Source organism: Canis lupus, chromosome 34 (assembly GCF_003254725.2).
Source record: "Canis lupus dingo isolate Sandy chromosome 34, ASM325472v2, whole genome shotgun sequence".
Classification (NCBI taxonomy): Eukaryota; Metazoa; Chordata; class Mammalia; order Carnivora; family Canidae; genus Canis; species Canis lupus.
This window is the reverse complement of record NC_064276.1, coordinates 6,180,236-6,204,775: the sequence shown is the minus strand read 5'-3', so window position 1 is coordinate 6,204,775 and position 24,540 is coordinate 6,180,236. Positions and strand designations below refer to the sequence as shown.

At 41.4% G+C, this 24,540-nt stretch overlaps 1 protein-coding gene across 1 annotated transcript in view; it reads left to right on the top strand.

Annotated features, from left to right (window-relative positions):
• The window catches only part of ADCY2 (adenylate cyclase 2), a 387,968-nt gene that overhangs the window by 300,545 nt on the left and 62,883 nt on the right, over positions 1–24,540 (top strand). Inside the window, exons 14-16 of the mRNA XM_025451236.2 lie at positions 1,528–1,625; positions 10,343–10,427; positions 23,522–23,659. Coding sequence (XP_025307021.1) covers positions 1,528–1,625; positions 10,343–10,427; positions 23,522–23,659 — 321 coding nt within the window. The remainder of the gene's footprint in view (positions 1–1,527; positions 1,626–10,342; positions 10,428–23,521; positions 23,660–24,540) is intronic.

The window sequence follows — 24,540 nt, the reverse complement described above, 5'->3', positions numbered from 1 at the left end:
AAAAGATAAGAATGCAGTTGAATGAATAGAATGTAATCACATTTCTGCAAATATGTGAATATAGCTTCTTCACCAGCATGTAAATTATCCTGGCTATCAAGTCACAAAATTCACACACACAAAAAATACTCAGGTAAACAGAAGGCCATCGTTCTTGGAAAATGCAGCTTTTGCTGATATTCCCCTGGTGTACATATTTGTGGAGGCCAATTTTGAGGCAAATTTTAGATAGCTTTGGGATTTAAGCTCACTTTCTGTCTACCTATCCCAGCCTGCTCTTCAGGCCAGCAGGAGGGGTAGAAGGCAGCAAGACATAGCACAAGAGAAACATCAGTAACCCCCCCCAAAGGTCAGTCATCTTACACTAAAACCCTGCAGGCTCAACCCAAGAAATGTGTACTATAACTTCCTACAATTTGGGCAGCCATCTACACAGATAGGGCTAATACCACCTGTCAGTATTGTCAGGAGGTTTCAAGAGCGTGGGCACAAAAATTGTTACTTCCTTTAGTTTTATGATAAAACCTCCTCTGGGGAGGCAGTATAGCTTCTGGTTTGGGAGTCTGGGTTTGGGAGCCAGTCCTCCTAGGTGAAATCCCAGGTTTTCCTATGTGCCATGTTTTCCTAAGAATGTGAATCCATCATTCTGGTATGAAGTTCCTTCATCCAAAAGTAGGGATGATAATAGTTTGAACTATTCCTCAGGCAGTTGTGGTACGGGTTAAATGAGTTCGTTCATGTAAAGCATTTAGAGTGCCTGTCACATAAGGGACAGAGGTCATTGCCATCATTGTGAGGGCAGTGCTGGCTGGCTGCTTTTGTTTCTGTGTGATTCAAGCATGGACAGCCCCTGGTGACAGCTACCCTGGTCTGTGTATTGCCCTGGATGTTATGAAAAGCTGCGTGAACCTGCTCGTTGCAGGGAAAGAGTCCATCGGCCAGGTCCAGGCGAGCACATGGAATGATCGTAGACCTAGAACTAAGCCCACTGGCCTGCTCTGTCTTACAAACTTCCTTGATACCTCAAAGTAGCATTGAGATGAATAATAACAAACAGGACTAAATTAAATAACTAAGGTGAGGAAATTGCATCTCCAAAATACTCTTCAAACGTAAAATATATGGATAGTCATTTGCTTTCCCCACACAGCTGTGGCCGTGAGATCCACAAGGGGACCAGGACCCTGCGAGGCTCACAGTCCTGCTGTCACTTTACTCACTCGTCCCTCTGGTCAGCCACTCTCTCCTTGCTGGCGTGATCCAGTTGCTGTGAAATGGGTTTCTGAACAGTTAGACTCAAAAATCCTGGTTTGGGGAAGAAACTCTTTCATGGCCTATTTGGAGGGAGGAAGTACTCATTGCCAGTGATGAATAGCCATTGTCCTTAGCTTGGGGTTTTTTTGTTTTTTAGTTTTTGGTTTTTTTGGCCACTTATGAATGTGATGCATGTACAGGTTGGCCACTGGCTGATGGTTTCAGCCCCTGTCTTAGGGAACGGCACTCATGGTTCCCTTCTTGTCCCTTTAGTACCGAGCCACTGCACTGCCAGCGTTTAAGTACTACGTCACCTGCGCCTGTCTCATATTCTTCTGCATCTTTATTGTACAGATTCTGGTATTACCAAAGTAAGTACCTGTGCGTCTCTGCTGGGACCCTCACCGGGTGTACTTCTCTCCTGGAACCCACTTATACTAAAGGATAATGACAGGGGGTGGATTGCTAAACAGAAGGTTCTATGACATGGGAGAGGGGCAGTTAAGTCAGTATCTGCAAAGTTAAGCAGCTCTTATTTTTTCATTGGGATAATAACGCTTTTCACTTCTCATTTCTTTTTTAATGAGTTGATCTCCAGTCTTGTTTGTTTTCCTTTGGGAAAACTGCCTCCTGTTTTTTGGAAAAGGGAGAAAAATGACTAAGAAGTGAATGAATGAATGAATGAATGAATGGGTGCATGAATAACTAATAGAGGACTTCATGACCCTGAAAGGAACAGTAAGGGGAAGAGTTTGTCTGAAAGAGGGCCTGAGCAATTGGGAAAATGGAGTTGCTATTTACAGGGAGGGAGAATCCTGGGGAAGGAGCGGGGCAGGGCAAGACATGAATCCAGGGCTCAGTCCTGGGCATCAAAGACTTGTGTCGGTATCTTACACATCCAAGCAGTGGAGCTTCACAGAGGGAGGGTGTGCGGAAGTCCAGGCTTCGTGGAGGAGCTGGGCGTGGAGTCATGATCTGGAACAGCCAGCACATGGGCAGTATTTAAACCCACTGGATGGGATGAGCTCACCTAAGAAATGAGTGTAAAAAGAAAAGACTGTGAACCTTCTGAGGGGATATATCTAAAACTTCAAAACCTCAGCCCTTACTGTTGCTGTGGAGTAGAAGCTTTTTACTCTGCCAAATATAATTCCTTCTCCCTTTTCCCAGGATGTCCAAAGGGGCCAGAACACCCCAAAGCTCCCAAGTCCTGTTAGCAGAGAAAGGCTACTGGGATCTGTAATGGCAATGGGCATTTAAATGCCTTTTGTCCTTTTCAGCTTTTGGTTTTTATTTTTTTACCAAATTCCCTTTCATTTTGAGGGTCTGCCACTGTCACTTGAGAGAGACAAGGGGATTTTAATTCCTGCATGCTAACGTAATAGTTAAAAGAAAAGCACTCTTCTCTGAGTTCTTACCATCCTTGCTGAATACCACGTAATAGGTGTGAACAGAGCATTGATGGGAGAAGGAGGTAAGGACAGAGAGGGAGGAGGGACATGGAAGTTATCACATTAAAAAGAATTCCAGAGATACCATTATTAGGGACACCTCAGGGGCTCAGTGATTGAGCATCTGCCTTCTGGTCAGGTCATGATCCTGGGGTCCCAGGATCAAGTCCTGCATCAGGCTCCCCACAGGTAACCTGCTTCTCCCTCTGCCTGTGTCTCTGCCTCTCTCTGTCTCACATGAATAAATAAACTCTTTTTGAAAAAAAAAAAGATACCATTATTAACCCCCAGAAATGGTTTATAATTAATACAACTTTCAGACATTTGGGGGATAGTGTATGGTTGTGCTGGATTTTTCCTGTCTGCAGAAGTGCTTCCTCATCCATGTCAGGACCACTTGTAAGTACATTGACCAGGGGAAAAACACAGAAAGGAGAAAAGACCTTGTCTAAAATCAGCCTTTTCCATACACTGTTTAACTGTACACTTGATTAAAGTGCCAATGTCAAAAATTATCACTAAAAAGTGTAATTCTTCTTGCCTCGTGACAGGGAAGAGTCAAGTTTGCTCTTCAGTGAGCATATAAATCAATTATGCTTGTGCATTAAAAAGAAACAGCTTTGCAACTAGAATGTTAATTAAAATTGATTGTGTTACACAAACATCTTGGTATGCTTAATGAGCCAGAGCATAGTTTTGATAGAGCAGGAAGGATAAATGGTTATAATTAAGAGCTTTTGGCCAACCATTACTTTACCTCATGATATTTCTTGTTCCCTGGGATAAGAGGTACATCCATTTGAATGCCAGTGTACTATGTACTTGAGCACTGGACAGCCACAGGTTTGAGCCACTCATGGTCTGAATCTCAGGTTGTGACATAATGTTCTATATACACAATCATATCAGCTACCAATACAGATAATTTTGACTTCCTTTCCAATGTGATGCCTTTTATTGCAACTTCTTGCCTAATTTCCCTGACTAATAACTGCAGCATAATTTCAATAGAAGTAGCCACAACGCATGTACATTCTTGTTCATGATCTCAGGAGGAAAACACTCAATATTTTATCATGAAATATAATGTGACCTGTGGATTTTTTTCATATGGGCCTTTATTAGGATCAAGGAAATCCCCTTTTAATCTTAGTTTGTTGAGTGCCTTTATAATAAAAGGGTGTCAGATTCTACAGCTATTGAGATGATCAAGTGGGTTTCTTTTTATTAATGTAGTGTATTATACATTAGTTGATTTTCAGATATTAAACCAACCTTGCATTTCTCAGATAAATCCCACTTTGTCATGTTATATAATCTTTTTTATATGTGACTAGATTTGGTTTCCTAATACTTTGTCAAGGTTCTTGTATCTGTATTTATAGGAGATGTTCGTCTCAGTTTTATTTTCTTGTGATATCTTTGTCTGGTGTTGGTTTGAGGGTGATACTGGCCTTATATAATCAGTTAGGAACTATTCTATCCTTTTCATTTTCTGGAAGAGTTTGTAAAAAAGTAGTAGAAATTCTTCTTTACCTGTTTTGTAGAATTCACCAGTGAAGCCATTTGTGTGTGAGCTTCTCTTTGCAAGTAATTTTTGGTTTGGGTTTTATTTCAATTTCCGATTCAATCTCTTTTATAGGTCTATTCAGATTTTCTGTTTCTTCCTGAGTCATGTCTGATAGTTTGTCATTGCTTACTTTTTTTAGTATTTAAATTCAATTTAGTTAAGATATAGTGTAGTATTAGTTTCAGGGGTAGAATTTAGTGATTCATCAGTGCATATAACACCCAGTGTTCATCAAGCACATCATATGCCCTCCTTAATGCTCATTACCCAGGTACCCCATCTCCCCACTCACCACCCCTCCAGCAACCCTCAGTTTGTTTGCTATAGATAAGAGGCTCTTATGCTTTGCCTCCCTTTCTGTTTGTATCTTGTTTTATTTTCCCTTCCTTCCCCTATGTTCATCTCTTTTGTTTCTTAAACTCCACATATGAGTGAAATCATATGGTATTTTTCTTTCTCTGACTGATTTATTTCACTTAGCATAATACTCTCTAGTTCCATCCAAGTTGTTGCAAATGGCAAGATTTCATTTTTCTGATGGCTGAGTAATATTCCACTGTGTGTGTGTGAATATATATATATATACCATATATATATATATACACCATATTTTCTATGGTATATATGAAATATATGGTATATATATATGGTATATATATATATACCATATTTTCTTTGTTCATCCATCAGTTGATGGACATTTGGGCTCTTTTCATAACTATCTTACACTGTTGGTGGGAATGCAAATGGGTGTAGCCACTCTGCAACACAGTATGGAAGTTCCTCAAAAAGTTAAAAATAGAATAACCCTATGACCCAGCAATTGCACTACTATTTACCCAAAGGACACAAAAATATTGATTCAAAGGGACACATGCACTGTGATTTTTATAGCTGCATTATCAACAGCACAAGGGATGCATTTTATTTTATTTTTTTTAAGATTTTATTTATTTCCGAGAGAGAGAGCACAAGTCCAAGGAAGAGGGAGAAGGAGAAGCAGGCTCCCCACTGAGCAGGGACCAAACGCGCCCCCCGCCCACCAGGACCCTGGGATCGTGACCTGAGCTGAAGGCAGATGTTTAACTGACTGAGCCACCCAGACACCCCCAAGGGATGCATTTTAAATACAAAAGGCATTTGGGATGGAACTTGAAGGATAGAAAATATGTATCATCTAAACAACATGAGAAGGCTACTGCACATGTAGTAATAGCAAAGTAGACATGAGGGAAAGAAGTATTAATAGAGACATAGACATTGAATAATGAGGGCAAATCATCAGAAAGCATAGAATTATGAAATGTGCAGAATGCCTAAAACAGCTATGACATACATAAAAGGAAAAAAATGTTTAAATCAAAGAGTTTGATAAATCTGTAGTCACAATTAGACTTTTAATATCCCTTTTACAAACCTTACCATGTAAATAAGGATATAGCAAATATGAGAAAGATTATTTACTTCTTGAAACTGACATTCCCAGAATATGAACCCAGCTGTAAAATACATGTGATTTTAAACTGCACGTGGAACATGGCCAAAATATATGCCAGGCCATAAAAGCATCTTGACAAATTTGAAAAGATTGAAATAAATTTGAAAAGATAAAAAAAAAATCTTACACTGTGATACTGAACCATACCACAATCAAAATAGAAATGAGGAAGAATAGAATATCTGAAGTATCCCCAGATATTTCAGTATTAGACTATATACCTTTGAATAACTCTGAGCCAAAAAATCATGAGAGAAATTAGAAAATATCTTAGACATCAAAATATAACCTACCCAAAGGTGTAGAATGTAGCTTAAAGCACTAATTTAGAGAGAAATTTGTAGCTTTAGGATGCTTATATTAGAAAAGAAGAAAGGGTTAAAACTTGTCTAAGTTTTGACCTAGGAAGCCAGAAAAAGATGAGCAAATCAAGTATATGGGAATAAATACTAAAGATGGAATACATCTATAAAATAGAAAACAACCAATACAGAAAATTAATAAAACACAAGCAGGTTCTTTGAAAAAGTTTAAAAATTCCAAAAAAAAAAAAGAAAAGAAAAAAAGAAAAAGTTTTAAAATTCCTAAACCACTACTAGCAAGACTGATCAAGAAAGAGATAATCACAGAGCACCCAGACTAATGACATGAGGAATAAAAGAGGATTCACTGTAGACATTGCTGGGATAAATATGGAATATTACAAATTACTCCAGACCAAAAAGATTTATAATTTACATAAAATGGGTAAATTCCTTGAAAACAACCCTACCCAAGTGGACATGTAATGAGATAGAAAATTTTAATGGGTGTTTATTAAATTTATTAAATTTGTTTTTTTAAACCTTCTTACAAAGAAAACCTCCTATATTTGTGGTGATTTCTTTGTGAATTCTATGGAGCATTTTAAGAAAATAAAAAGGAAGGATTTGGTCAAATATTGTCAAATTGCATAATTGTGAGTGGATTAAAATGTCCTATCCATGAAAAGAGGCTCAAAGATTGAGGCTAAAACCAAAGGCCACCTCTGTATTAGGTACAGGAGATTTCCAAAATTAAAAGACAAGAAAGGTTGAAAATAAAGGATGGAAAACAGCTATTCTGGGAAACAGCTTACAGGAAAAAAGAAAGCTGTGGGAATAAAATTTTCTGACGACATGGAATCAAGTGGAAGATATTCAGCACAAGAAAAAGAAAGCCTTGTAATAATGGTACAGTCACCAAGAAAACTTAATAGTCATAAATCTTCGGTTACTCCAGCATCTCTTTGAAATAAATAAAGAAAAACTATTAGATTGTTCAGATATATTGGCAAACCCACAAGCCTCACCGGAAATAGTAATGCATTCTAAAATTGACAGACCAAATTGAACCATTAAGTCAGCCCACTGGGAACTTGACTAACTCATCCGGCTCTCACAATAGACATATTTAGGGAATATGCTTTGTTACCAGTGAAAGGAAATACATAACATTTTAAGAAATCTATAAGCTATAATAGAAGTAGATTGTGCTCATCACACCCTAGAAGAAAAGTAAATTGTCAAAGTAGAAATAATAGAAACCGCACTCTCTGATAAAATCTAATGAAATTAGAAATAGCAGGGACAGACCAAAAATAATCTCCTTGTGGAATTTATAAATTAGACTTCTGAATAACTTTTCAATTAAAAGGAAATGGAAATTGAAATTAGAGGCTTTTTGGAGAAGAATGACAGTAAGTAACTACAAATCAAAAGCTATAGGATTTGGCTAAAGCAGTAGTTATAGGAATATTTATGCCCTTAAATGCATTTATTAGAAAATGCAAAAGATTGGCAATAAATAGCTGTCAAGGAAAAAGTAATATAAGTTTGTGTAAAGAAGGAGGAAGCAATTGTTAAAATTTAAATCAGAAACTAATTATATAGAAAACTATCAGAAAGCATAGACCTTAATAATAAACCAAAAGCTCATTCACTGTGAAGATCAACAACCATGAACAGCTTCAAAAGTCTGATGTAGAGAGAAAAGGAAAAAGAACATTAAAATCAAGAAAATTATGCTTCAAAAATGGAGACTTTTGAAATTAAAAAAGAATATTATGTAGAATATTTTACATCTGAAAATCTAAATGAAACAGTTTTCCAGGAAAATTATCAAGATTGACTGAAGGAATAGAGACAGTAAACAAGGTAGAAATGTGATTTGTCTACTCCGAAAAACAGAATCTGGATCAGGAATACAACTGAAAGGGCGTAAGTCCTGACCACACCACCTCATAGAGATATGACTTAGACAATTATATCAGCTTCTCTGGGCCACTGTTTCTCCTTGGTAAAACGAGGTAATGATAGTAACTACTATCCATGACTTTTATGATGATTTAGTGGTTTATACATATGAAGCCTTTAGAACAGTACTTGGCAGAAAGTAATCTATCTTCTTATCATCACCATCTTGTATCATCATGCCATCACCAGGATCATCATCATGATCACCATCATGGTCACACCATTAATGTCATCACCATCACCCGTCACCATCATCACCTTCATCGTCAACCACCACCATCATCATCAACATTATCACCATCACTATCATCAGACAGTTTTACAGCTGACGTTTACCAAACCTTCTAGAAGAGATCGTTTATGTGTTATTTAAACAGTTTCCGACCAAAGAAAAAGATGTAATGTTTCTGAACTCAGCCTTATGAAGCTGACATTACCTTGAAATCAGAAAGGAACCAGGTCAGCACAGAATCAAAGAAAGCCCATTTGAGCCTCTCCTGTAAAGATGGATGTGAAAGATGGCAAACCCAAATTCAGCAGATGAGTTACTGTGTCCCTCTTCAGTCACAGGAGTGCCAAGGGGCCTCCATTCTTCTGAGGTGCTGTTTCACACTCCCCTCCCACCACACTGCCTGGCTAAGCAGGAGGCTCCCAGATAATGTGTTGGGGAGATGCGAGACTGGTGGCTTCTGACCAAGGATGGGCTGAGGACTGGAGTGCTGTCTGAAAGCAAGATATTCTTGGAGGGGTGGAGGGGGGCATGTAAGGACATAGGGTGCTTACCCCTCCTGCGCTGTAAGCAGCTCAAAACAAGTACATCTTACTTATCTCTGTCATTACAGCCTTGTATGGGACTAGATATATTTGGTGTATATACATCCTTCTATTACAGACTTAACTGTTACTAAAAAAAATGTGAACAGATGTCATTATCTGGCCAGGTATTTGAAATCACTGTGCATCACCTTAGGAGACAGCTCAGTGCCCAGGGCGTCATCAAGTCAGGCTCAGGTTTTGTTTTGAAGTCAAACTTTTGTTGACTGTTCCTAATAGAGGAGGTATTTGATAGTGTGAGCTGAGTGGAGCCTTCCCATCATGATGGCAATGGGGGTGGGGGGGTTGCTCTGTTCACTGGTTATCTGCTTTGTTTCCTTCCCTGTGGGCTCACAGCTGTGCACACGCATTTCTGAGTTGCTTCTGAGCCTTCTGTGCATCGATATTCAGAGTGTTGATGCTCTGTTCTCTGTACCAGTCCTTCTGTCTCCTCAGTATCTCTGGCCAAACTCATTGACTGGAGGGTCTCTTGCAGTCTGAGATACCACCTGATGTCTCCTTAGATGTCTCATTTGAATTTCAGCTTTGATTATTCATTGTGGTTCGGCTCTTTTAATACCCCTGAACACTTCTCTTCTTGGATTAAATGAGGTTTTAAAGAGGCTTTGAACTTTTTAATGATTTAAAGGATGTCTCTAGACACCCGAGTGGTTCCGTTGGTTAGGCATCCACTTCTCGATTTCGGCTCGGGTCATGGTATCAGGGACGTGAGATCGAGCCCTGCATTGGGCTCTGTGCTCAGTGGGGAATCTGCTTGGGATTCATATTCATATTCTCGCTCTCTCTCGCTCTCTCTCTCAAATAAATAAATAAATATTTAAAAAATAAAAATAAAAAAGGATGTCTCAAAGAGGCATACAATTCTTATAAATGCTCTTATCTACCTTCAACCTGTCAGTAGCAGAATTGTAACTTAATTTTTCACATGATCATAGGAAGAAGTTTGCATGTTCATCAGCTTGGGGTAAGAATGGTCCCTGAAATCTTTAGGGAACCTCAGTAAACATTTAGCTGCATGATTGCTGAGAGAAGGTGAATCTGGCTGGATTGTACTGGGGAGGGTAAGGACTTAGTGTCTCCCTAAGTGAGCAGATGTAAGGAAGGGCCAGGAGGTCTTCAAGGGCAGCAGCTGCCAGGACATCAGTGGCAGGGAAGGGGCCACGTGCAGGCATTGAAGTGCTAGTTGCATAGGAGAGCCAGAAAAAGATTATTTTGCTTTCACAATGACCTGGTACTTGTAGGGCAATTTTGGGGAACCAGCAAGTTGACCAGACACAGTCGTGGACACATTGTTCTATGGACGTATTGTTGGTTTTAGCTCCATTTTCATTTCTCAAAAACTGAATGAGGAAAGAAGTCCTCATTAAATTAAGTCCTAATTAAGCCCAAAGTATTACTGATGGCTTTCCAGGATAATGGAAACTACCCCCACACTAACCTGTTCCTTTTTGTTTCCGGATAGAACATCGATTCTGGGGATCTCCTTTGGAGCTGCATTTCTCCTGCTCGCCTTTATCCTTTTCATCTGCTTTGCTGGACAGCTTTTGGTAGGTACTTCAAATTCGGAACTTACTTGAAAACTGTGCTCTTTGAGTGAAAACTGTTTTTTTGCTGGATGCAGGGGAGCTTGTTGATTTACCCTTTTAAGAGCTACAGGTCCCGGTAAAGCAACATGCACCCTTCATGTCAGCAGCCCAGAATATCAACTGAGGCGGATTGTGCACAGCTAAGACACTAGTTTGAAGATTATTTCAAGTGTTGTATGTCACACCATAAACCTATATTCATGTTTATTTATTTCTGTCATCACGTTGTATCCTCTCTGACTTTTCAGAGTATTTATAGCAGTAAGCACTAGTATAATAGGAGGCTTTTCACATACAAGGGAATTGAAATTTAAACCAATATGTCTTTTATATCCACTTTCAAGACATAAAATTTTGGAACATATGAAAATAGCAAATGTAAAAATACATTTGGTGAGTGTTTTAATTTAAACCAATCACTGCAAGCTGTTATGGTTCAAGTGCTAGTTCAGGATGTAAGAATCAAATCTAAGTGTATTCTTGAGTCAAAGCAAGTAACTCCATGAGAACATCATAAGGAAGCCAACAATGAGATGGAAGTCCAAAAAGATAGTCAGTGCTTTATCTTGTTCATTGGAGATGTGTGGAAACAAGAGAGGTCACCCTGAGCCAGCTCTCAAGCATCAGGTACAGTCTAGTCTGATGGGTTGAAATCTTTTTGCCAAAAAGCATTAAGATTTCAGTGTATGTCTCTGCCTCTCAACAACGGATGCTCTATACCATCTCTGCTGTGTACCTTTGCAAATTAATGTGGGGTTTGTTTGCTATATCATAATTTAGACGTTTCAAATTGGACTGGAAACTCTTCCAAAACTGGCACTGTGGTTTCAGATTTCCTGGAATGCACACACGGCATCTCAGGTTTCTTAAAAATCCCCTGAAAAACTATAGGGTATAAATATTGCCCCATGGGAATTGGTGTCAAGTTTCTAAAATACTTAATATACAAAGAAGTCTGGTTTTCCATGTTCACATGTTCCTTAGGTGGAAAAACACATGGGCTCCACTCTGTTTTCCTGGCCCTCAGAAAACTTCTGCAGCCCCCTTCTCAGGTTTTCAGAAAAGGAGCTATCCTTTGTGGGGTCCCACTGGAAACCCAAGTCCTGTTCGGCTGACGGCAGCTTCTACCATTGTGTCTAACGGGCCCCGTTTCTCATTTTCTGTTCCAAGGAATCCAGTCTTCAGGGTGGGGGAAACAGTATATTTTTAAGGTTTCAAGCTGACTTTTTCTTTCCACTAAGTTGCTATCGAAAAGAAACAGAGAAGTGGGAGCTGGAAAGAGAATCTCCAGAGCAACTTTGCTGCCTTTGAGAGAATGCTTTTGTCTTATGTAATATCTCTCCTCTCAGCCTGGATAGAATCCCACCAACCTGCCAGGACTCCTCGTCTCTCCCAGGCCCATTCTCTGGTGCTTCCGGGCCGTCAGGATCCCACACCCACGATGCCTGCTTCCTCCCCTTCCCAGGGGCTTCCTAAGACCCTGACACCCACACACCAGATGCAAGGGAGTCTGTAACTCTGCGTTGTCTCAAAGCGCAAATTTCAGTTCTGGGAATGAATTGGTGCCTGCCTCCCCCTCAAAAGAAGCCTGGATTTTGCCAAAGTGGTCAGGAAGACTAGGCTTGAGGACGTCTTTCTTTCTTTTTTTAAAGATTTTATTTATTTATTCATGAGAGACACAGAGAGAGAGGCAGAGACACAGGCAGAGGGAGAAGCAGGCTCCCTGCGGGGAACCCCATGCCGGACTCAATCCCGGGGATCCCGGGATCACACCCTGAGCCACAGGCAGATGCTCAACCATTGAGCCACCCAGGTGTCCTTAAGGACAGCTTTCTTTCTGAACTTGAATTGGTAGGATCAGTGAATGAGGCTCCCTCCATCCCCACCAGTGGCCAGCTGTAATCCTTGGTCAAGAGGTAACTGGTAAAATTCAAAAAGAAACTCTTCTCATTCCTATAAGAGGTTCTTTGTACTGTGTAAACAATTCTGTAAGGACTTTTTTCTAACCATCAATATCCAACAAATGAAGGCACAACCAGTCTAAAAAGGCTTTCAATGTGCTTTCTATTCTGTCCTCCAAATTCAGTCAAAAGTGAACATGTGTCACAGATAATCCTAGCGGTCATGGAGAAGAATCCTGACATCCTAACTGCTCATTCCCTGACCTCTTGAAACCCTACCAATTATATGAAGTGTTACCATGTTTTGCATTTCTCTTTGGATTAAATACTGAGTTTATGAAAGAGTACTTAATATCCCTGAAATATTGATATCCTTCATATCCTTCCATTACCATATGTTAACGTAAATGCCAGAAGCAACACTGTGGTAATATTGCTGGTACTAAACTCCCTGCAGGAAGAATTCAAGTAACATTCTTTGATAAAAGAGGTTGAGAAAACGTAACCCTGGGATGCCTGGGTAGCTCAGTGGTTGAGCGTCTGCCTTTGTCCAGGGCATGATCCTGAAGTCCCAGGATCGAGTACCACTTCTCCGGCTCCCCGCAAGGAGCCTGCTTCTCCCTCTGCCTGTGTCTCTGCCTCTCTCTGTACCTCTCATGAATAAATAAATAAAATCTTTAAAAAGAGAGAGAGAGAGAAAAGATAACTCTAACATTTTCTTTCCAAGAGCTTGACTTTTGTCCCATTGTGTTGCACAAAAAGGATCTGCTACTACCTGGTCATTTGGTACAGCGGGATTTGATAAAAAAGTAGAGACACGTTAAGATGGGCAAAAAATAAGAGTGATCATGAAATGCAGGGTTGTTTTTTTGTTTTGTTCTGTTTTCCTTTTGGTAGAAAAATCAGATACTTGTTCAGTCTGATAAAAAAGTCTGGGAACTTACTTGTTGCCACTGTTCCTATTATGAGAAGCCCAGAGCGCACCCCTCTCTGCCCCTCGCTCCCACCCTCACTGCACTAGTGGCTCCCCAGCACTACCTCTGCCGCCTGTTGCCTGTTGCCTACTTCACTCTGTGGGTGGGTCCTGCAACTGCTTGCCTTCTAGAACCTTTTTCAGAAGCCCACCAGCCCCTGCAGTGGGCGCTTCTGTTGAGTGCTGTGGGACTTAGGATCTGTGCCATATAATTTAGCACTTGATTATGTAACAACTTAGTTGACTCCCCCTCTTTTTTTTTTTTAATTTTTCTGGTGAGTGTGACTGTTGTTTCCCCTACATAGAGTAGTTTTTTTCTGAGATAAGAATTGTTTCCCACACTGACTTTTGTCTCCCAGTGAATCCAGCAGAATGCTGCCCACAGGAATGCATGTAATAGCATGCGTGGGGGCACCTGGGTGGCTCAGTGGTTGAGCGTCTGTTTTTAGCTCAGGTCAGGATCCCAGGGTCCTGGGATTGAGTCCTGCATTGGGCTCCCTGCAGGGAGCCTGCTTCTCCCTCTGCCTGTGTCTCTGCCTCTCTCTGTGTCTCTCATGAATAAGTAAATAAAATCTTTAAAAAAACAAACAAACAAACAAATCAGGGGATTCCCGGGTGGCTCAGCGGTTCGGAGCCTGCCTTTGGCCCAGGGCATGGTCCTGGAGTCCCAGGATCGAGTCCCGCATCAGGATCCTGGCATGGAGTCTGCTTCTCCCTTTACCTGTGTCTCTGCCTCTCTCTCTCTCTCTCTCTCTCTCTATGTCTATCATGAATGAATAAATAAATAAGATAAAAAAAATAAGCATGCATGAAGGAAGCACTACTGGACTAAAGGCATCTCGGTGAGGCTCCCCTCCACTGTGTGCACTCATCCAGCTCCACGCAGCCCCTCCGCGGCCTCCCCAGCACCACCACCCGGCCAGTTAGGCGTCCCCGAGTGCCACAGGGATCTTCCCTTCTCCAGGTGGCCTGGCGTGGGCACAGGTTCTGCAGGTAGATAGATGTGTGAAGCACTGGTGAGTGGGTGACCATCTTCTTGCCACAGTGAAATGCCTTCTCACCCATGCTTTGATTCTTTGATTCTGATGTGCTTTGAGTTGTCTCCTCAGTTTGAAATAACCTCCCGGCCTTCCCAAACCAATTTGGCAGAGCCCACCTTTGTCACCAACTTCCCTCATACCTGCTGGTCGGGCTTCTCATCTTATATTATTTTTTGTGATCCTTTAGATGGAAAGATCACCAGCGAGTTCGCTTCAGCCCTGTTGTGTTCATTGTAGTACTTCCAGCACTTGAAATACAAGATAAATATTTAATCTCCTTAAGCTTGAAGGAACGTTGGGTTGCACCCAAAGGCAGCCTCCTGGCACTGCTGTGCAGAAAATGTCTTGCCCTCATTCTCACCCGGGTTGACTTTTTCTGAATGTGTGGCTCTGAATTCAGCCCCAGCCACCAACCCCTGCTGCCAGCACTGCTGGGCTCCTGGCCACTGGCACCCTGGCCTCTCCTGGGTCCCCTACTTGTCAGGTCTCCACAGGCACTGCCGTGTCAGCGCCTTCATGAGGCACTTGCATCTACAGCAGATGCCGGTTAGCATTTCAGATTTGTAAAACTTGAGAGCAGACAGGGAACCCAGAGATAACCTTGTCCAGCCCCACATTTTGTGGATGAGAGATGCCAAACTCTGGAGGTACCACGTGCTTCAGCAAATTTCCACTCCAGTCACTTAGAGGAAAAGTTTTCCTCCACGATAAAGAATGATCATGATAAAGATCCTCCATGATAAAGAAGGACTTGTAATCTGATTTCTTGATGGTGGAAGTGAAGACTTTGGAGCAGGACCACCAGTTTGAGTGCTGTAAGACCAGCAAAGGTTTCCCTTTCTTGGGTAAGAACCTTCAGAATCCGTGCAAAGGGCCTGTGACAGGCAGGATCCCCACAAATAGCTCTGCGTCTAATCTCATCTCAGTTTACAGATAACCGTATTATATCAAAAATGATTTGCTCTGCTAGGCATTTTATGTATTGTGGCTCATCTCATGAGATCCCTTGGAGGAAATGCCCTTTCTGCAGTTAGTGAAACGGGTGCTCACAGATGGTACACATCTGGCCCTGTAGTATAGCAAGGAGGTTGGAATCAATCCCTAGGACCCTTATGACTAATTGGAAGGTGCCAGCCTGTGTGTGGAGAGTCACCAGCAGGTGACCACGTTCATGGTCGTGGGCATACCTGGCATGGATGTTGCCTTGCAGTGACGGCTAAGTATCCACTGGTCAAAATCACAGAGGTAAGTCAAGACCACCTCACAGAGAGCCACATTTGTATTTCCCTCTGGTCTAGTTTTGATAAACATTATTCAACTTTTGGCCCAATTTATTTAAAACTGGATTCTGGGGAAAGTACAGCTCCATTTTAAAGGAAATTTGATAAGGGATGCCTGGGTGGCTAAGCAGTTGAGCATCTGCCTTTGGCTCAGGGTGTGATCCCGGGATCCTGGGATCGAGTCCCACATCGGGCTCCCTGCAGGGAGCCTGCTTTTCCCTCTGCCTGTGTCTCTGCCTCTCTCTGTATGTCTCTCATGAATAAATAAATAAAATCTTAAAAAAAACAAAGGACATTTGGTAAGATGGGGAGGGGAAAGTTAATTTACAAGTGGATTTAGACTCTAAAATATTCTAGTAAGAAAGCACCTTTCATAATAATACTTTGCAAAATGTTTTCACATATATGAGAATCCTTCAAATAAGAAAATATATTATTTTACTTGATGACCAAAACACTCCAGTTCATACAAGTAGAAACTAAAATGGAGAATAAGTTTACGTTTTCATTACAGGGGGCAATAAATTAATAATGCTTGTCATTATAATATGAGTAATAATAAGTACAGAATTATGGCCAGATTGAATACTAGACTACCTGAGTGGATGTACATCTCTGGAACAAATACAAGAGTGACTCTAACCAAAATACCACAAAGAAAACCACCCCCAAAAGTGTCTCTTAGAACAGGGATGCCAGATACAGCAAATGAAAATGCTAGCACACATCAGAAGAGACTTCTCAGTGTGTTTGCCCCCTGTTGTGTGTAGCAGAGATTATGTGATGCCAGCCCAGTGACCCTGTTCCCAGCAGGGATGAAGTCTGTCCTGTAGAAGGACATAGTGTGTAGGTCACACATTGGCTGATAGAAAAGCTCTCTACCCTACAGGAGTTTCTTCCCTTGAAGTCTATTTTCTCCAATATCAGTATAATTCTGCAGCGTTTTGTGTTTCGTACTTTCCCAGACTTCTTTTTTTCCTTCTTTGTATTTGACTTTTCCTTGTCAGTATGTGGGTTTTAGGTGTGTCTCTGGTTAAAAAAAAATCCAGTTGCAAGTTATTTCCTCTGATCTAACAGTCTCTGTCAAGTATACTTGTCAAGTATAACACACTTACGTGCATTATAATTACTATGACAGTCTTACTTTGCTTTTGCTTTTTTATTCCAGCATGTATCTTCATTGCTTCTATATATTTTTCCTCCTCTTCTGTGTCCCCTTGGATCCATGGAATTTATTTATTCTCTTTTATTCCCTATAGTGACTTGGAAGTTATGCATCCTAGTATTTTCTTTTGACTAATTAACTTAAAATGTGTAATGTACACAAGACTAACAGAGCTCATCAATGGCTCCATCTTATTGTTGAAGAATACTGTACTCCAAATCTGATGTTCTTGTTCCATCTTCCATTCCATTCCTGAGTATGAAAGATGAATAAGATGATCAGATTCTTGATCTGTCATTATGCTGAAGAAGGTAAGATGAGAGCTGGGTAAATAGCCTATAAAACAGCACAGAAAGATAAAGAGTTTGGGTTAAATTTTTCTAAATTTAAACTGCTCTTGTTATTCATTGTTTTCATTGTTGTCATCATTTTTGTTTATCAATTTCTCACTTTTCTTCCTGAATATATCATTCCTTCCTCCAGGATTCCATCTCCACATTCCCAAAGGATTGTTCCTTTTCTAACCCTTTGTTTTAAATTTTTTTCTTTATTTAAATTCAATTTGCCAACATAAAATATAACATCCAGTGCTCATCACATCACGTGCCCTCCTTAATGCCCATCACTCAGTTACCCCATTCCCTGCCCCCACTTCCCCTCCAGTTACCCTCAGTTTGTTTCCCAGAGTTAAGAGTCTCTCATGGTTTGTCTCCCTCTCTGATTTCTTCCCATTCAGTTTTCCCTATTTCCCTTATGGTCCCTTGCTCTATTTCCTATATTCCATGTATGAGTGAAACCATATGATAATTGTCTTTCTCTGATTGACTATTTCACTCGGCATAATACCCTTTAGTTCCATCCATGTCAATGTAAATGGTAGGTATGCATCCTTTCTGATGGCTGAGTAATATTCCATCGTATATCTAGACCACATCTTCTCTATCCATTGATCTGTCAAAGGACATCATGGCTCCTTCCACAATTTGGCTATTGTGGATATTGCTGCTGTGAACATTGGGGTGCAGGTGTCCTGGCATTTCACTACATCCTTATCTTTGGAGTAAATCTCCAGCAGTGCAGTTGCTGGGTCGTAGGGTAGCTCTATTTTTAACTCTTCGAGGAACCTCCAAACCTCCAAACCTCTGGAGCAAGAGTGGCTCCACCAGTTCACATTCCCACCAGCAGTGCAAGAGGGTTCCCCTTTCTCCACATCCTCTCCAACATCTGTTGTTTCCTGTCTTATTAATTTTAGCCATTCTGACTGGTGTAAAGTGGTATCTCATTGTGGTTTTGATTTATACTTCCCTGATGACAAGGGATGTTGAGCATTTTTTCATGTGTCTGTTGGCCATGTATAGGTTTTCTTTGGAAAAATGTCTGTTCATGTCTTCTGCCCACTTCTTGACTAGATTGTTTTTTGGGTATTGAGTTTGATAAGTTCTTTACAGATCTTGGATACTAGCCCTGTATCTGATATGTCATTTTCAAATATCTTCTCTCATTCCATAGGTTGCCTTTTAGTTTTGTTGACTGTTTCCTTCTTTTTTAATCCTTTCAGTGAGAGCCTGTGCATCATGTACTCAGCGTTTGTATTTAAAAACTGGTCTGTTCTTTCCTTATTGAGAAAGAGTTTGTGATAATTTTTCTAATACTGTGAAAACATTAGTCCATATTTTCCATATTAACATATCAAGGAGAAATCTATAGTCTAATTGCTGTTTCTTGGTAGGTAATATATCTTCTCTCTGGTTGTTTTATAGATTTGCTCTTTGTTAGTCGTGGGCCAGTGATTTCTGGTGTTGAGGTACAGCTTTACTTTCATTTCCCGTTTGAGAGTCAGGATGTCTCATTAGCCACAGAGCTCGTTTTTTGCTCCAGGTCCACAAAGCTGTTTCTCCATGGCTCCATGTATTTTGCTTCTTTCCTGGTCTTTCTGTTTTCTTTTTCCTCAAACTTTCGTTACAAGTGTATTGGTTCTTTTTATTATCCTTTCTGTGACTCGAGATTCCTTTAGTGGTTTTTCATCCCTGTCTTTCTGTGCTGTTTTATGAGGTATTTCCTCAGAGCCATCCTACCCTCTTCAGCATAACTACTGCGTTTTTCAATATCTATATTTTCGTTTTCATCCCTTGAGAGTCTTTGTGGATAGTTTTTAAAATACATCTGTTATTTTCTCTTAAATGCTCATTCATTATTACTCTAATCCACCTTTGATTATTTTAATCTTATTTTGCAGGCTGTTTCAAATTGATATGATATGTGAAGATCCTGTGGTGCTAATTCTACCTTCTGTTGTGTCTGTTGTTTCTTCCTCTTATGGCCTGTTGTCCTATGTAGTTCATAATTTCTTTTTTATTTTGAGGTCATGTTCAGTGGGATTTGTCCTCCATCAGCTAGCAGGAACTCCAAGGACTTTCTCTGGTCTTTGACTCAATAACCCCTCAATTTGAGGTTCACATTATGGAGCATATAACATTTCAAACCCATCACTCGTATTTAGAATTAGAATTTATCATTGGAAGTTTATTGATACTTCCCTGAACTAGTGCATGGAGTTTTTCTAGACTCTACATGGCGGGAACACTCTCCTGAGGCTTCTGGGGTTTTGTTTGTTTGTGTTTTTTTGTTGTTGTTGTTGAAGTATAATTAACATACAGTGTTGTATTAATTTTGGGTGTACTATATAATGATTCAACAATTCTCTACCCTAGTCAGTGCTCATATGATCCAGTCATTCCAATACTGAAACTTTACCCAGAGTAAATGAAAATAATTACTTGAAAAGAGATATGCACCCTGAGGCTTCTGGTTTTATTCAGGGATCTTGGTCTCAGCTGCCCATCCTTTGCAAGACCAAGGCAACATTTTCTTTCCTCCTATGGGCATCAAAAGCCCACCCTCCAGGTGTTATAGCTTGCATCCAGTTCCAGAACACTCCTAGGCCAACCTCACATCTTCAGTCCCTTTAGCAGTGAGCACCTGTGTTTCTGGCTGCTGGAAATTTCCCTTTGATTCCATGGTTAAGATAAAGAACATGTTGAGCAAGTATTTGTTGAGTCCCTGCTCTTTGTTCAACACTGTGCTGCTTTGGGAATACAAAGATGGGTATGATAGGGTCACCATCCTCAACCAACTCTCCTTGTGGCCAGATATAACACAATGTGGACAGGCTGTGAGTGCCACACAGTGGATGGATGGCTGAGGAATGTAGTTCACTCAGGGCTTATGGAAGAAACATGTTGATTTTGTAAAATATGATTGATGGAAATAAAGAAGCCTTTCTGCCAGAAATTCAAGTACAATTAAAGAATCAAAGTACACATGGCAGTCTCTGTAGCACTAAATGTTACAAGTAATTATTCCTGCAGCTTGTTGCTGCCATTCAAAAAGACAGTCCTTGGGGAATTAAAATGCCAAACTAGATGTTCCTTCAGGCAAATACACAAAAATGCGTGTTTATGTGATAAACTTAAATGTTTTTTCAGACAAGATTTTAAGATGAGTTTTGTTTTTCTAATACTAAAAATTTGCTACTTCTCGTTAGATTTATAGCTTTTCTAAATGTGTTTCATGTTATTAAACTTCACTTAATAGAAACACCTACTTCTCTCTACTTCTCTAGATTTTATTTTTGAAAAGGACACTGGGGCGCCTGGGTGGCTCAGTCACTTAAGCATCCAACTCTTGATTTTGGCTCAATAAATGCCAAAATATTCTATGAGACTGGGATTATTTATAACCTTTCATGAGGATGGTGCGAATTTTGACAAACTTATTTTTCCCTCAGAGACTTTACTTGAATACTTCACCCAAAATAGAATACACTGAACCAAATTATCACATCAGGATCCAGGCGGTACTTTTTATTCAGAGCCGCAGTAGAATCAGGGGTCTCCTTTTCCTTAATCAGATCCTCCTTTTCTTCTCTGCTCCCCATCGTTGGCATCTGCTGCTCCTGTGAATGTCTCCCCCGACCCCTGCATCGTGGCTCAGGGGGCTCATCTGTGTCACCCACTGTTTCCTTGTCCTTGTCACCAGCAGTGCTTACCAATTTTCATGTTTCATGACAGTTCTCTTCACCTGGCCTCGCCTGTAGTGAAAAGGAGGGGAAATGAGGGGTTTTTTGTTCATATTGATATGGAGCAAAGAGATTTTGGTCCTTAGGGGCGCTGGGTGGCTCAGTGGTTGAGCGTCTGCCTTTGGCTCAGGGCATGATCCTGAGGTCCTGGGATCAAGTCCCATATCAGGCTCCCCACAGGGAGCCTGCTTCTCCCTCTGCCTGTGTCTCTGCCTCTCTCTCTGTGTCCCTCATGAATAAGTAAATAAAATGTAAAAAAAGAGAGAGAGAGAGAGACTTTTGGTCCCTAAAATGTCTCTGAGAAGTATGATGTTTTCTTCATAAATGTAACAAGAAAGAGCTAAGGATTGTAAGGTCTGCCCCTGGTGCCTGATGTAGCTTTTAACCTCTTAGAAGACCAAGGAGCCAGGTATAACTACCCCATCTTAGAGATGAGGAAGCAGAAGTCAGGGAGGATAGCTAACCTGCAGAAAGCCTCTCAGCTGTAGGGGTTTGATCTTGGGCCACAGGCTGGTTCTTACTGTTCTGACCACCTCTCATTCTGTGTTGTAGGATCTCTTGATTTCACCTCAGGTCATGATCTCAGGGTGCTGGGATCAAGCCCCACATCCGGCTTGTGCTCAATATGGGGTCTCCTCGGGATTTGCTCTCTCCTTTTGCCTCTGTGCACCACCCCCCAACCCCGCTCACACTCTCTCTAAGTAAATAAATAAAATCTTAAAAAAAAACTAGTTTAATTGCTGTATCAGTGTTTAGCATACCGCAATGCTTCCATTAAAGCAGAGAGACAATGTGAAAGAGTTACAGAAATAAAACTGTTTATTCATGCTGTTGAGGCTTTGCTATTTGAGATTTATGGATGTCACACCAGATTTACCATTTTATTAACTAAGTAGTATGAGTCAGAAAGGTACAGTATGTTGGCCTTCTTTTAAAACTTTTGAAATCGTAACCTTTTGGGGGGTGTTTTCAGAACATGTAGCCATCGGGCCACCCCTTTGACATGAAGGTTAAAATATAAATCCCGAAAGAACTTTTATGTAACCCTTGTCCTCTTAGGAGCATCTGTAAATATGTACAGTAACTCCTGGCACAGGCAGTTTGTCATCCACCCCTTAGAACTCTCCCCGTCTCTGTTCCCCCACCACCTTGACACAAGTCCATATCAAAGGGGCTCCTCCCCAGAAAGGTGGCCCCCAGGATGAGGTGAGCTCATCCACTGAAATCCCACAGAGCAGAGTCTGGCCCACTGAAAATGCTGAGGGGACATTGCCCACCATTCTGCAAAAGCCTCAGTCCTTTCTTGGATCCAAAGATCTCTAGCACCCACGCGCATTGGCACGTTATTCGCCATGGCCCAAAGTCAGAAGCAGCACAGTGTCCATCCATGGTTGAATGGCTAAATCAAATGTGGTCTATACATAATGCAGTATTATTCAACCTTATAAAAAGAAAATCTGGTCACATGTGACAACATGGATGAATCTGGAGATGATGCTGAGTGAGATGAGCCGGTCACAATAAGACAAATACTGCGTGACTCCACATTCACGAGGTACCCAGAGTAAGAGACAGAGAACGAGTTGGTGGTTGTCAGAGGCAAGGGGAAGGGAGGAGGGGAGTTCTTCAATGGGTATAGACTTTCCCATGGTGCGAGACCAGAAGTCACAGAGATACACTACACAACCCTGTGAATAGAGGTAACACAACTGAAGGTAACAACTGAACCGCGTACTTAACAATGAAGAGGGAGAATGTTCTGTGATGTGGGGGTTTTTTGTATATTTTTTTTATTGGAGTTCGATTGGCACGTATAATATAACCCCCAGTGCTCATCCGTCAAGTGCCCCCCTCAATGCCTGTTATCCAGTCACCCCGACCCCCCGCCCACCTCCCTTTCCACTACCCCTTGTTTGTTTCCCAGAGTTAGGTGTCTCTCATGTTCTGTCCCCCTCTCTGATATTTCCCACTCATTTTCTCTCCTTTCCCCTATAGTGAAAGGGGTTATAGGGGAAAGGAGAGAAAATGTGTCATGTGTTTTTAAAAATTATGTTAAACACAATTAAAATTTGGAAAAAAGAGCCTCCCCGAGTGGCAAGAAGCCCCTCGTGGGTGAGATGAGGTAAAGCCACCCCCAGGACACACGCCTCAGAACAATGAAGTGTTGTCTTTGGGGCATCAATCTGCTCTGTGGTCCATTTGTATTCTTAGGACGAGCTACCTGTTGATGTGTTTTCTGCCTGGATCAGCTGAATTTTTGCTTTATCATCACTGGGATCTGAGACCCAACACATCCCCCAGAGTGGTTTAATTAACTGACATATTTTTCCTTTACCAGAGAATTTTTTCTTAAAACATAATTTCAGGTCTATCTAAAAGGACATGCAAACTGTTCTACATTTATCACAGAAGTGTAATTAATTTGTTCTTTATTTGTAACAGTGATGCCAACCTAATTTTAATAAGGTTTGTGACCTGGTATGGGTCCCCCACGGGAGAGCAAAGCCTATTATTTGCTCTGCAAAGAATACTGATGCTTCTGGTGGTTTTAAACATCACAGAGAAACCCAGGGGAGTACATAAACCAGCAATGCATTTCCTTTTCTGTCTCCTCCCAGCAATGCAGCAAGAAGGCATCCGCCTCTCTCCTGTGGCTGTTGAAGTCGTCGGGCATCATCGCCGACCGGCCCTGGCCGCGGGTCTCCCTCACCGTCCTCACCACGGCCATCATTCTGACCATGGCCGTGTTCAACATGGTGAGTCAGGGCTCCCACCAAGCACAGCCTTCGTAGCTGCCGATGCCTGACTCAGTGGGATTTTCAAACCTCGGCCATAGCTCCACGGTGACACTGGTTACTACCTATTAAATTCCACATCCAGCTGCTACACCAGCAGCTTCTCGAAGGCAAAGGATGCCTTGTGCAAAGAGAGAGGGCAGTGGCTTCCAGCAGCCTCCCACCTGCTGGCTTATAGAGGTGACACTGAATGTCAGCAGGGGCACTCACCAAAGATAACAGAACCATCTAGATACAGAGAGGGCAGTGGGAGAGGTGGCCTGCTCTGGAGTTTAAAAGGCCCCATCTCAACCCTTAGCTCCCACTTTTCCAGCTGTGCGATTTTATTAAATTTCCACAGGCTCCATTTCCACTTCTGGAAAATGAGCTGCTATTCGAATACACTGATGTGGGGCCAGGAGCAAATGGTCCAGAAAGCATTTTGAAACATTTTTTGTGCAGAAAGATCTCTTTATTATTATAGGATGGGGACAGGAGCCATGGGCAGAAAGATCTTCCCTGAGATTATAAGGAATAGCTGGTTCTAGACCTTTTAGTTGCTGGGGCTTAGGGGGAGAGCGTTAGTCTCTCAGGAATTTGGAAGCAAGACTGCCACGACCTTGCAGGGCTAGCTGCTGCTGAGATAAAGTTATTTACTACTGTCCAGTAGAACCTTAGTCTTGAGACTCTTCAGATGTAGATCGGTGGCCATATGCTTGGACAGTAATTGCTAACATAGATCCTGGGGGGGGGAGTGTTTACAGTTATGGAGGGAAGTTACACTAAGGGCAAAATTACAGTGGAAAGACATGGAAGGAAGCCTTGAGGAAGCTGTAGGAGTGTTAGAGCCTGTGTGCCCCAGG